General features: G+C 36.7%; 1 protein-coding gene, 1 non-coding gene and 1 pseudogene across 2 annotated transcripts; all 3 read right to left on the bottom strand.

Moving 5' to 3' along the window:
* Nucleotides 1–789: 789 nt before the first annotated feature.
* On the bottom strand, nt 790–3,097 carry LOC121978135 (annotated as a pseudogene).
* Nucleotides 3,098–6,394: 3,297 nt separating this feature from the next.
* Nucleotides 6,395–6,999, bottom strand: LOC121978134 (zinc finger MYM-type protein 1-like). The gene is made up of 2 exons (XM_042530511.1): nt 6,885–6,999; nt 6,395–6,747 (listed from the first exon to the last, which is right to left on the bottom strand). The coding sequence occupies exons 1-2, from the start codon at nt 6,997–6,999 to the stop codon at nt 6,395–6,397; spliced, it is 468 nt and encodes a 155-aa protein (XP_042386445.1).
* Nucleotides 7,000–8,871: 1,872 nt separating this feature from the next.
* Nucleotides 8,872–8,977, bottom strand: LOC121978880. The gene has a single exon (XR_006111212.1). It is a non-coding gene; the product is annotated as a small nucleolar RNA R71 (small nucleolar RNA).
* Nucleotides 8,978–13,052: the final 4,075 nt, after the last annotated feature.

The raw sequence follows: 13,052 nt of genomic DNA, 5'->3' as shown, positions 1-13,052 counted from the left end.
GCCTGCCTGGGCCTCTCTCCGGGTGCCCAAACCAACTTTTTCAACCTCCTTTTTTCCTGTGAAACAAAGTTAGTCCAAACAATAAATAATATATATAATATGAATTTGACAGCCTCTGACTGTCCGATTCTGACTTTAAATTTCATTGAAACTCTAAGTCGAACCGACGCCAACTATTCCCTCTTTGGGGAACGCATTCCCTCACCTACTCCTCTTAGGAAAGTTTACCTTTTGCCAGACCGGTCCTCCAAATCATCTGGGCTTTTGTTCAGCGTCCGAGACTTCAGGTCTTCATGCTGAACGTTTGCTCCACGACCCGTCCAGACTTCCGCCTGGTTCATGACCGCCAGGATTTTAATTTCACCTAGAGTCCCCGACTAGGATTTCGCTCAAAGTGCTCGACCTGTCAAGACTTCACCTTAACCTGCCAAGACTTCACCTTACCTAACCGTAGTTAGGACTTTCCATTGCCTAAGGTTATCACCCCCTAGAACCTGGGATTATCTCTCCCTAAGATTTTTCACCTGCCTAGAATCGACTAGGCCTTTTACCTAAGAACACTTAAAACTTTCTTATAAACTTATTCACACTTGTTAGATAATAAATAACCTTAACTTTAGACCATATATCATAATCAAAACTTAGATTTATCTTATGTTTCCTACACCAATATTTTTTTTCATGATATTTATTCAACTATACATTATATAATACTTATTAGACAAAGATGAGATCATTTGTTTAGTTAAACATGCATACAGAATGACCAGTACGGGTGCAAAGTCAACTCTAGTCAACCTTCTCGTAGAGTTCTCTCTTGCTGGCGAAGTACTCGAACAGGCTTCCATCGAAACAACGCCTGATGGTTTCCCGCGGCAGATATCCCTCTTCGTCTCTCGCCAGCAGGTACAAAGCTATCCATTCCAGCTTCGTCGCAATCCTATTAATTTAACCCATTTCCCCCACATTTAATTAAGACAATGATTTTATGATACTTTCCATTGCAAAGGATCTCATTAATTACCATCCAAATAATTCTTAAGAAACTCTTCGGCCTTCTGTCATCCTCCAAAGCTCAACAAAAGTAAGCCTGTTGGGATCTCTCCGGGCGTACTTGCTGAATATGTTCTCAAAATTCACAGGCACAAATCTAAAACCAAATATATATTATTGTTTCTCAAATTAAGAACATATTCCTTAATTAAATATACAAACTTAGAATATATATAAAGAATACCTTCCCTCATTGTCGTAAGATCCGGAATCACTGCCATGCTTGCTCGCATGGATGTTGTGTATATATATAGGGAAAAACAGAGAAGGTATCCAGCTCTGCAATGATCGTAGAAAACTTAAACTTCTTGATCAAATAATTAATCATCATCTATATACTAGCTAGTGATACCTACTGGCTGCGTTGGATAGCTCAAAGTCGGATTAACTACGATGGCAATGAGCAGTGGCATAACAGGATTGAAGCCAATAAGTCTTGAACCTGTCGTACCAATTAAAAGAAGGTGGAAATTAAAAAAAAGTAGATCCGCTATCTTAGTGGTCCATCTAGTGTCGGCTCTACGGATATGGAGGGAGGTTCATGTAGGTACACAGGTCATAGACGCATGGCGGGGTAAACCCCAGGTCGTCAGTTCCTGAAAATCGACCTCTGACTATTACGCCAGAGATACCATGCGCCCACCATCTGCGCTACGCCCTGGGGGCAAGAAGATGGAAATTACAGATATGATGATTCCAGGTTTATATAGTGCATAGTAGTTGTCATCCACTAATTGTTAGATCTCGTAGTGATTTTAATGTAATCAATTAAATTAGGTTGGATCCTATTTAGTTTTGATCCCTGTGTCTAAGTGTGCAGGAGCTTAGGAGCACAGGAAATCGAGCGGAATACGCACCTAGCGAGAAGGACGACACGGGAAGGGAGCCGACGGACTCGGTGCGTCCGAAGGATGAAAGAGCTACGGAAGAGTACACCGATGGATGAGAAGAACATGCACGACGTTCGAGGGACAAGAAGCCGGGGCAAAAGCCTGCTCGAAGAGAAGGTCAGAAATTGGGTTCGGGTGAGTCCTATTTCGGTTGGCCGCAATCACCCAAGCTATCGGGACTTCGGAAGAAGAAAAGAAGTCGAAAGGAGCTGGAAAAACAAGCTGAAGGTGCCCTCAACGAAGTGTTGGAGGCGCCTCGACTGCCTACAGGCATGAGGGCGCCCTCATTACCTTGAAGACACCCTCCACATTGTCCAGGGCGCCCTCAAGGCCATTGAGGGCGCCCTCGACCCAGTCTACTTGATTGTTTCGTAGTTGGATAAAGTTTTATCTGATACCTTGACTGGAGGTGCTCTCAACCTCATGGGAGGCGCCCTCAAGACTCGAGATAGGATTTACAGGAGCTATATAAAATCTCCTAAAACTAGGAAATTATTCATTATATTCAACTCAGTATTAAATTCCTATCAACTCTTAGAGCTTTCTTAGTGTGTAAAAGATTTCTCTGCCAACAGTTAAGGAGACATTTCTAGTGGAGCTTTTCAACTATCTTGAATTAACAACCATCTAGGTTGTAACCAAGTTAAAATTCTTATATTTTTTTTTATTATTTTATTTTATTATTATTGTTGTTTTAGAGTTGAAAGAACAAGAAGGATATTTTTTTATTACAGGTAATTCACCTCTCATTTTTTACCGATCCCGCTGCACCAATACTAATGACTAACCCGTGTAAGTTTCCCGAGGGTAAACGATTCCGTTGTCGTCCAACTCGAAGAAGGCAACGTGTTGCTGAAGAACACTGAGATGGTGGTGCTTGTGCTCTTTGGTGCCTTCGGGATGATACACGTCCGGAGCCACTAGCCTTCTCGGCAAATCTTTAAATTTTATTTCAAGAATATGTAATGAAATCAATGATTTAAAGTAAATCTAACTTTGGTTCGAATAAATGGAAATAAATTAAAGTCAATACAAGAGGGAGAGTAATTAACAAGACTTAGGAAGGTGTCCCCCAAGTCGGTCCGGATCCGTCTCTCCAGTGTCTCCGGCGCCTGCACCGATATTGTCGGCATCGCCTCCTTTGGCTCGAGCATGAATCATCTGTCCACAAAACATAGATCAAAAGATGGATCATTCTTCATCATTAATGGAGAGTAATGACCTCCACTTATTTTATACATAGAATCATCATTCCCCATCAATGATCCATCCTTTGGTCCGCTGAACTACTTTGGCTCCGTCATCTTACCACGACCTATATATATATATATATATATATATATATATATATATATATATAATTGCTATGCTGCGGACAAAGTCAGTGCGGACCGCTGCGGACATGCTTCCTGATCGGTCACCAGACCGATCAGGGACCTCTTGATCGGTCACCAGGAGGATCAGGACCGATCAGGAGGATCCCTGATCGGTCTACAGACCGATCAGGAGGTCCCTGATCGGTCTGGTGACCGATCAGGAGGTCCCTGATCGGTCTAGTGACCGATGAAGAAGCATGTCCGCAGCGGTCCGCAAGAGCTTTGTCCGCAGCATAGCAATTCTGTATATATATATATATATATATATATAAAAGATTCCAAATTATGGGTGAGCTGAGCAAAATTTCAATTAAATCTAAATAATTTAGTTAACAGAAAGTTTACTTTAATTAATCTGAAATTTCATTTTTTATTTATTATTATTATTATTTTAATTTATTGAGTTCGATTTTAAGTTTTAAATTTTAATTCCAATTAAATCGAATCCGTTAATAGTAATTGATCAATATATCATTTACTTAAATTATTTTTTAAAAAAAATAAAAACCTTCGATTCCAATCTCAAGTTCTAACTCCCAACTCCATCCAATAACGTAAATATCATTAAAAAAATTAATTAATTGTGATGTAGCCCGGATAAATCCGATCAACTTCTAGGTGCAAAAGGCTACGATGGCATTCTCGATGTCTGAGGCCAGGCTGCAGCTGGCAACAGGAGCTATTGACGAGCCTTCCGTTGAGAGCAATAATTACCAAAAACTTTTGTCTGTCGAAGAAGAGATTAAGTTGTCTGGAAAATTTAGAAAGTTGCAATGAATTTTGAGATGCATCCAAACAAGGAAACTAAAATTGCAAGAATAAGCAGAGGTTACAACTTACAATAGATTGCTGAGAAAATTCAGTTAAATTCGTTGAAGGCCGACGAGGATGTGCCAAAAGCAATGGCTTATGAAATTGAGTCTACTGCACATGTTATAGGGGTGGAATCAGAAAAAAAAAAAATCAAGGGACTGAATTGTATAGATATTTTTTTATACGGCTAAATAAAAATATTTAATAATTAAAATTTTACATCAACTCTTGCATAATATACAATGCTGCAGAAACTATACACATGAAGTCTGAAATCTAACTGATAAAGAAATTAAGCTTTATTCTATTCATTTCTAGTGCGTTGATTCCTCCAAAGCTCCAATTCTTGCATAATATACGTTACTATAGAAACTGCAGCTAAATAAACATGAACATCACTCACATAAAATCATAATATGCATGAAATTCTCATGATATATAGTGTAGAATAAAATAAAAAAAAGAGGTTCAGAATTTTAAGGAATCAACAATGAACAAAGAACACTTTAATAGTAAATGTTTCTACCAATACAAAAGCAATAAGAAATAGTTGTACATCTCATTTTGCAACTCACTTGATGACTAACAACATGAAACACTCTCCATGCAAAAGCTATTAGCCTATTAAGTTAATCACAACCAATTGATCTTATTGAACACTTAGGATTCTCATTTAAACCATATAATAGACTGCAATACTAATACTTACAATATGTGATTAAAATGATATTGTTAGAGTTTACCAAGAGTCCAAGAAGCTAGAACTCTAGAGCTTTTCCCTTGTCCCACTTAATACTCGACCGAATCTCCATAACCTGTTAAATTAACATTGAGAACATTGATCTAACTTGCAAGAAAAAAATACTAGAAGTTTAGGAAAGATTAGTCTACCTTTCTTCCATAGATGAACTTCATTTCCGGGTTGGCACAGAAGTTTGCGACGGTCGACGAGTCGATACAAGAGGAGACAATTGAATTCTACGAACTGTATTTGTTGAAAATGTTGTAATATTTTCTCATTTTCAATTGTAGAAAAAAATATCCTTTTCAATGTATACAACTAGACTGTCATTCATCCATTCATCTCCCATTCTATTGTGTAAATCAATCTTCACAGTTTTCATTACAGAAAAAACTCATTCAACTGAAGCAGTTGCAACTAGTAAAACTAATGTCAACTCTATCATACGATAAACCAATGGGAACACCAAATGTTTTCCAGTCTCAACCAATTTCTGTGCAAGAATTCTCAAGTCATCAATTGAAGAAAAGTATGGATCATACCGCAGATTATAAAAGTAACTCATAAGTTGTTGTTACAAAAATAAATAATCAATACCACAAAAGTCCTCGGGATAAAAATAAGCAAGATGGATGAGTTTGTGAACATCAAATTGAGAGAAGATTTTCTTGAATGAAGACATGATATGCAACCAAGTAATTCCGTACTAACTTTTGAAAAACGAGTATTCATCTCTTGTATAATTAAATCAACAACCTAGTATTCAAATTTGCAACTATGATAACATTAATAATCAATGAAATCTCTTTAACAAAAAAAATAGATTTTTAGAAATAATACCTGACAAAAAATCTCCACATAATAATAATGAAAATTGGTGATGAGTTGCCTCTACGCCTGCCATTACCACGAGTTAGCATGTTGTCCTCCATATCAAGTATTGGAATCATATCCAATTCACAAAATGTGTTAACTTGTTCCAAAATTATCTGCCACCCATTTTTCCTGAAGTCTTGTAGTCGACATTTCACACCTCTAACCAAGGATATGACTTGAACAATATTTTGATCCCCTTGTTGTAGGGAAAGTGATAACTCATTTGTAATTCCCAATATATACTTCATCAAATGTAACACAAAAACAAATTGATAACTCTCCATCTACTCAATTAAACTTGTGACAACACCTTTATTCGTAGAATAAGAGGCGTCATTATGTACATTTCCTAACACTTCTATCACTGAAGACCACATAGAGCATAAACAAAGTAATGTTAAGCAGTGTGATCCCCAATGAGTATCTCCAGGTCTTGCTAAACTAGTTTCTTGATTTGTTCCCCTTTTCCACTAGTAATTTCTCCACTTTCCAATTCAACAATTATCTTATCATGTTAAATCATTGTAAGTTGATCTCTCCTCTTACAAGATGCTCCAGATATATTCACAATCATGGTGATATACCCAAAAAAATTCACTCACAGTAAAATTATCATGAGCAACAGCAACAAGAACTAATTGGAGCTAGTGAGAGAAACAGTAAACATACATTGCAAATAGATTTTCTTGTAGTATCAGAGATTTCAATCCATTGAATTCACCACTCATATTTGAAGCTCTATCATATCCTTGGCCTCTCAATCTAGATAATGATAAACCATGTTGCATAAATAAAGCATCAATAGCCATTTTCAAAGAATGAGAGCTAGTGTCAGGTACATGCACAACTGCAAGAAATCGTTCAATCACACATCCTTCTTTATTCACATATCTCAAAACAATTCTCATATGCTCCTTCACTGAACTGTCTAGAGCCTCATCAACCATCAAAGAAAATAATTTATCTCCAATATCATTGATTGTAGCAAGTGTGATCTCTGAAGCACAAGCACGTGTTAAATCCTTTTGAATTTTTGAGGAAGTCAATTGATTGTTTGCAGGAGCATTTTGTTTATAACTTTAGAAACCTCTTCATTTCGTTGACTATACCATTCAAGCAACTCAAGAAAATTACCTCTATTTGAAGAACTAGTTGACTCATCGTGTCCTCGAAAAGGCAACCCTTGCTTCAATAGAAAGAATATCACATCCAACATTGCTGTTAAACGAGTGCGATAATCAATTTCCATATCGCGACTATGTACTCGTAAAATATTCCCCATACTATGTCTTTGATCTTGAAAAGGCACAAATTGTATTCTAGCTTCATTGTGACAACTATTCACTGTCCCGATATGACGATTGAATTTTTCTAATACCATTTTTCAATTGTTGTATCCATCTTTTATAAAGGCATTATCTACATTTTCTTTATTTAATGGTTTGAAAAAATAACACCAAAAATAAAATGCAGTATCTTTTGATATGCTATACTCTAGCCATGTATATTTTTTATACCAAGTTCCTTGAAAACTTTTTTCTTGATTACCAAAAGTTATTTTCAGATACACATGACCATTTAGTTAACAAGGCCCTTGGAGCGCATACTCTCTTCGAGCTTGATCTCGAATAACAATATCAAATTCTTCAATTAGTTTTCGTAATCCCAGATCACTAACAAATCATCCAAATTTAATTCTACATGGGATTGATTTTTCACTTGTTCAATAACATTTGGCTCATTAGAGGAGCCAAAGCTAGAACTACGAGTTCGTTTAAAAATCTCTCCATATCCTATACAAATAATAACTAAAAATAAATTATGTAATGAAAAAATATATGTTGAACTAAAACTTTAATAAACCACCACTACCAATCTAATAGAATACTAATAGAAAACTAAACTACAAATGCAATTCTGTACATTTTACAAAAAAAATCAAATAATAATGGAAAACTACCAATCAAATAGAAAACTAAACTACAATGGTAATATAGTATTATTCTGTACATTTCTAAAACAAAATAAAATAATAAAAAAATTAAAACACAACAAATATAAGTTCTAGGGTTTGCAGAGTTCGGTCCATGTTTAATGTTTTTATTTTTTTATTATTTAATTTATTTAATTTTAGGTCTCACTTACTAAGTTGTCGTATTGCTTAATTAAAATGCTAAGAACATGAAAAAAAAAACACTCCTTCTCCGGCACCGCACACGCACGGCCGCACACGCACCACACAGTGGCACAAGTGCACAGTCGCACATGCACAGCGCAGCGGCACTGGCGCACGATGCACCGCCACTGTTGGTTGGTCCTAGCTAATTCGCTTTGAGATATTTCTAGTGCTTATTCCAGTCCCTGTGGATACGATAATCTTTTATATTACTTGCGACATTTCCGTACACTTGCGGAACGTAACAAGTTTTTGGCGCCGTTGCCGGGGACTGCGCTATAACATTGGAGATTATCAGTTGAGTTAGACTAAACATAACATTTCTATTTCTTTTCATTTGCATATTTGTAACTAATTTAATTCTGCATTTTTTTTGTTTTCTAACATTCCAATCTTACCTTTCTCTGTTTTTAATTTCTTTGTTTGATTTAGTTTCTATTGCAATCTTGTTCTTGTGTATGCGAAGATCTAACTTTGCAGGAGAATTTTTTCCTCTTGACCCTGAAATTGATAGAACATTTCATAGAAGAAGAATTCTGCAGAGACAAATTGAATAACAAGAGCATTTGAACATGGCTAATAGACCACTAAAGGATTATGTAGCACCTTATGCTAGGGGTTTTCGATCTAGTATTTCAAGACCCTCAGTGAAGGCAAATAATTTTGAGATCAAACCTGCAATTATTTCCATGGTGTAGCAAAATCAATTTGGTGGAGGACCACATGAAGACCCTAATCAACATTTAGATGTCTTTTATGAAATATGTGGGACAATGAAAATGAATGGTGTTCCTTCAGAAGCAGTGCGGTTATTATTGTTTGGGTTTTCTTTGAGAGATAGGGCCAAGCAATGGTTGAATTCTTTGGCTCCCAACAATATCACCACCTGGGAATAATGTGAGCAACAATTCCTTGATAAATTCTATCCCCCAAGTAAAACTGCTCATATGAGGAATTTGATTGCAAGTTTCAAACAAGCTGACTCAGAATCTTTATTTGAAGCTTGGGATAGATACAATAGTATGCTCAGACAATGCCCTCACCATGGTTTGGAAAGATGGTTAGTGTTGCATACTTTCTATAATGGTATTAATTATCATACCAAAGTGTCCCTTGATTCAGCTGCTGGAGGGGCACTCGTGAATAAAAATTTAGATGAAGCTGAGGAAATCATAGAGTGTAGCACAAAATCATCATCAATGGGCAAATGAAAGTAGTGGTGGTCATCCTTCAATAAACCCAATAACAAAAGCATCAGGAAAGTTTGATGTTGATGAAGTGACTTTATTGGCTGCAAAACTTGATGCTCTTACAAAAAAATTTGAGAATATAGGGACTAGTTCAAATATGGTAAATGTCATTGCTATATCTTGTGAAGTATGTGGGAGTTCAGAACATTCAAATGACTCATGTCCATTGGGAGCTATCACTGCACAAATTAATCAATTGGAGCAATGCGATGCAATCATGGGTTTCAATCAAAGACAGAACAACCCATACTCAAATACTTACAACTCTGGATGGAAAAATCATCCAAATTTCTCTTACAGAAATAATGTGGATCAAGGACCATCTATGGGGGCAAGACCAAATTTTCAGTCTGGGCAACAAAATTTTCAGGAACAATCTTTTCAAGGCTTTCCTACATCCAAAATTGAAAAGATGCTTGAAGAAATTATCTCCAATCAAAATGAAATGAAGCAGGATCTATTGAAGCTTACTCAGAGAATGGATAATTCTGAAAAGCATCAAAAGATTCAGGATAGCCAAATTGCCCAGCTAGCTTCCTCATCTTCTAGAGCACCAGGACAACTTCCTGGAAAACCTGATGTAAATCCTATGGAGCATTGCAATATAATTGAGCTTAGGAGCGGACGGACCTTAGGAAATCCCCAAGTGACTGCTCAAAAAGGGATGCAAAATGAAGAAGAGCTCTCTCCTCCTACACCTAGTCAAATTTTTAATAATGAGGAGAATACCATTGAGGTTGAAGAGACTCTTCGACTGAACCATCAGAGCAAAGTTATCCCTTTTCCCCAAAGACTCAATATGCTTAAAAAGGATGAAGAATTTGGCAAATTTTTGGAGAAGGTTAAAGAGAAATGCGTTGAAGTTCCTCTTATAGATGCTATTCTTCAAATGCCAAAGTTTGCCAAATTCCTGAAGGACATCATGTCAAATAAAAGAAAGAGAGGAGATGTAGAGACCATTGCACTAACTGAGGAATGCAACGCTCTTTTGGTGAAGAACACTTCCCCGAAATTGAAGGATCCATGGAGCTTTTATATTCCTTGCAATATAGGAATAGAATTCATTGAAAAAGCTTTTTGTGATTTGGGGGCAAGTGTTAGCCTCATTCCCTAATCAATTTGTAATAAGTTAGGTCTCAAAAATATTAAACTTACTACTATGGCACTACAACTTGCTGATCATTCCTGCAGGTAACCTATGGGTATTATTGAAGATGTGCCAGTAGAAGTTGGTGGGAGTATTATTCCCACAGATTTTGTTGTGTTGGACATGGAAGAGGACCCTAAAATTTCTATCATATTAGGAAGACCATTCCTTGCTACAGCTGGAGCAATTATTGATGTTAAAAATCATAAGTTGTCATTGGTAATTGGTAAGGAACAGTTGGAGTATGATTTATCTAATGTCTCTAACCATGTTTCTTCTCTTTTAAATGCTTGTAGCAGAGCAAGCATTTACAAACTTGAGGAATGGAATTTCCATCCTCATGGAAGGCCACCTAATGAAAAGAACAATTTGGTGGAGGATGTTGGGAGGAGACCTCCCAACAAAAATGAAAAATATGTCTGCCCTCCAAGGGCAAGGAAACGAGAAGAATAAGTTGGATTGGTCGAGCTAAAGACCCTAAACAAGCGCTTCTTGGGAGGCAACTCAAGGGTTCTTTTAGTTAGTTGTATTTTGTATTTTTATCTTTATTTTGTTTTCACTATGTTTTAGTTTTGTTTTCAGGTTAAAATCTACTTCCATGAGCTGGCCATGACTTCTTCATGGGCATGGAAGTATTGGAGAAGTGGATTAGGAGAATAAACATCAAATGGAATAAAACAGGGCATGGTCGTGTGCTATACACGGCCAGGCAAAGGATGCAGAGAAGGAAGATGACCTGGTCGTGTCTACCAGACACGACCGTGTGAAGTCTGCAGAGAAGGAAGGGAGCATGACCGTGTACCAGACACGGTCGTGCAAAGAATCCAAAGAAGGAGAGTTCTTCGGCCGTGTACCAAACATGGCCATGTGCCAAATCCAGAGAAGAGAGCTCAGAAGGTCGTGTCCCAGACACGGCCATGTGAGGAAAGCCGAGAAGAAGGAAGTTGTGGCCGTGTCCCAGACATAGCCTTGTGAAGAATTCCAGAAAAGGAGATGGGTATGGCCGTGTCCTAGACACGGTCGTGTGATGGGGTGTGAATAAGGTCGTGTAATGAAACACGGCCCAGTCTATACCCTCTAAAAGGGTTAGGGCAAAGGGTGTGGGCGGTACACGGTCGTGTACCGCCGCACATCCTCTTCTTTATCCTCTTTTCTCATTTTTCTATTTCTAAGGTTTCAGACTACTTCTTCTAACTTTTCTTTCTCATTCTTCCTGAGAAGATTGAATCGTTTCTTCATGGAAAATGTGATTAAGGAGACTTCATCCACGGGAAAAGGAAAAGAGAAGATGGTTGCAATAAAAGGGAGGAACTCTTGTTTTAAAGGTATCTCTAATAACTTTGATATCATTTTCTCTAGTGAAGAGCAACAACTTAGATATACTTCTTTATGTAAACGTCCTCTTGTAAGCACTAAGTTTATTGATGAAGTAACTTTGGAAACTCTAGGGTTTAGGGATGATTTGAATTGGTTATTTGAAAGAATAGGTTGAAATGATTTAATGAATATGAAATACCCTACCTACCCTAGAATTATTTTTGAATTTTTAAGTTCTATAGTAGTTGATAATGTTCAAGGTGGGGGTAAACTTAGTTTTCGGCTGTTTAATGATGATTATGCATGGACATTAAGTGATTTTAACACTTGTTATGAGTTGCCTCAGAATGATTTGTGTACAATTTTACCTCAGTTTGAAAAATCACATTTTTGGCAACACATTTCTGAACAATCATATTTTAACCCTCATAATTCCAGAGCTCTTCACATTATTAACCGGATTTTTAAATATGCTTATTTAGTCATGAAGAATACCATATTTGGAAGAGAAGATAAAGAGAGATCGGTAAGACTTATGGATTTGTATTGCTTATGGGCAATGGTTGAAAATGTACCAATTAATTCTGGTTACTTCTTTCTTAAACATTTGGTGAAATTAGAAAAATCAGATTCTACTACACCTATTGTTCTAGGAGGATTACTTACTCAATTGGCTTTAGTATTAGGGTGTGATTTAAGTGAATTGGAAATGGTTGAAAATTCTTGTGGATTGGATTTCGATTCATGTTTAGCAATTAAAATGATTAAGCGTGAAGAATATGGGTTCAGTCTAATTATTAAAAATGGTTTTCCTTTGAAATTGCCAAATCATGATCTTACTACCATCCATGATAAGAAAAATTGGTGTTTGAAATTAGCTAGGCAACAATCTAGAACATTGTCATCTTTTACTCCAAGGAATGTTCCCAAGGCTAGTCAAGATGTCCATAGTTTTATTTTCCAAGAACTTCATTCTATTTTGAACAATATTCATAATGATCTAGACTCGACTAATGAATTCCTTACAAGTAAGGAACACATGGAAGAGGAACAATTTAAAAATTAACAAGATTATTTTAGGAGTGAGAGGGAATTGTGTGAAAAGATTTCTCAATTTATGAATTCCTATAGGACCTATTTTGAGTTTAATGAAGATTTTCGGGGGTATATGAGGTTTTTCCAAGATGATGTTGACAAACTTTTCGAGTATCATATGTTTGTTAGAAATGAAGTAAGGTGGTTTATGGATTATTTCCCTTTTATTCTGCCTGAATTTCCTGATCTACCTCCACCTCCACCATATTGATTTCATCGGGACGATGAAAAGTTTGAGTCTGGGGGGGGTGTCAAACCTAATTTCTTTTTGTTTCAGTTTTTGATTGTTTTCTTGTTTTCTGCATGTGTAGTTTTTA

This window comes from Zingiber officinale, chromosome 4B (assembly GCF_018446385.1).
Source record: "Zingiber officinale cultivar Zhangliang chromosome 4B, Zo_v1.1, whole genome shotgun sequence".
Lineage (NCBI taxonomy): Eukaryota > Viridiplantae > Streptophyta > Magnoliopsida > Zingiberales > Zingiberaceae > Zingiber > Zingiber officinale.
The sequence above is the reverse complement of the archived record's forward strand: the minus strand, read 5'-3'. Positions and strand labels throughout refer to the sequence as shown.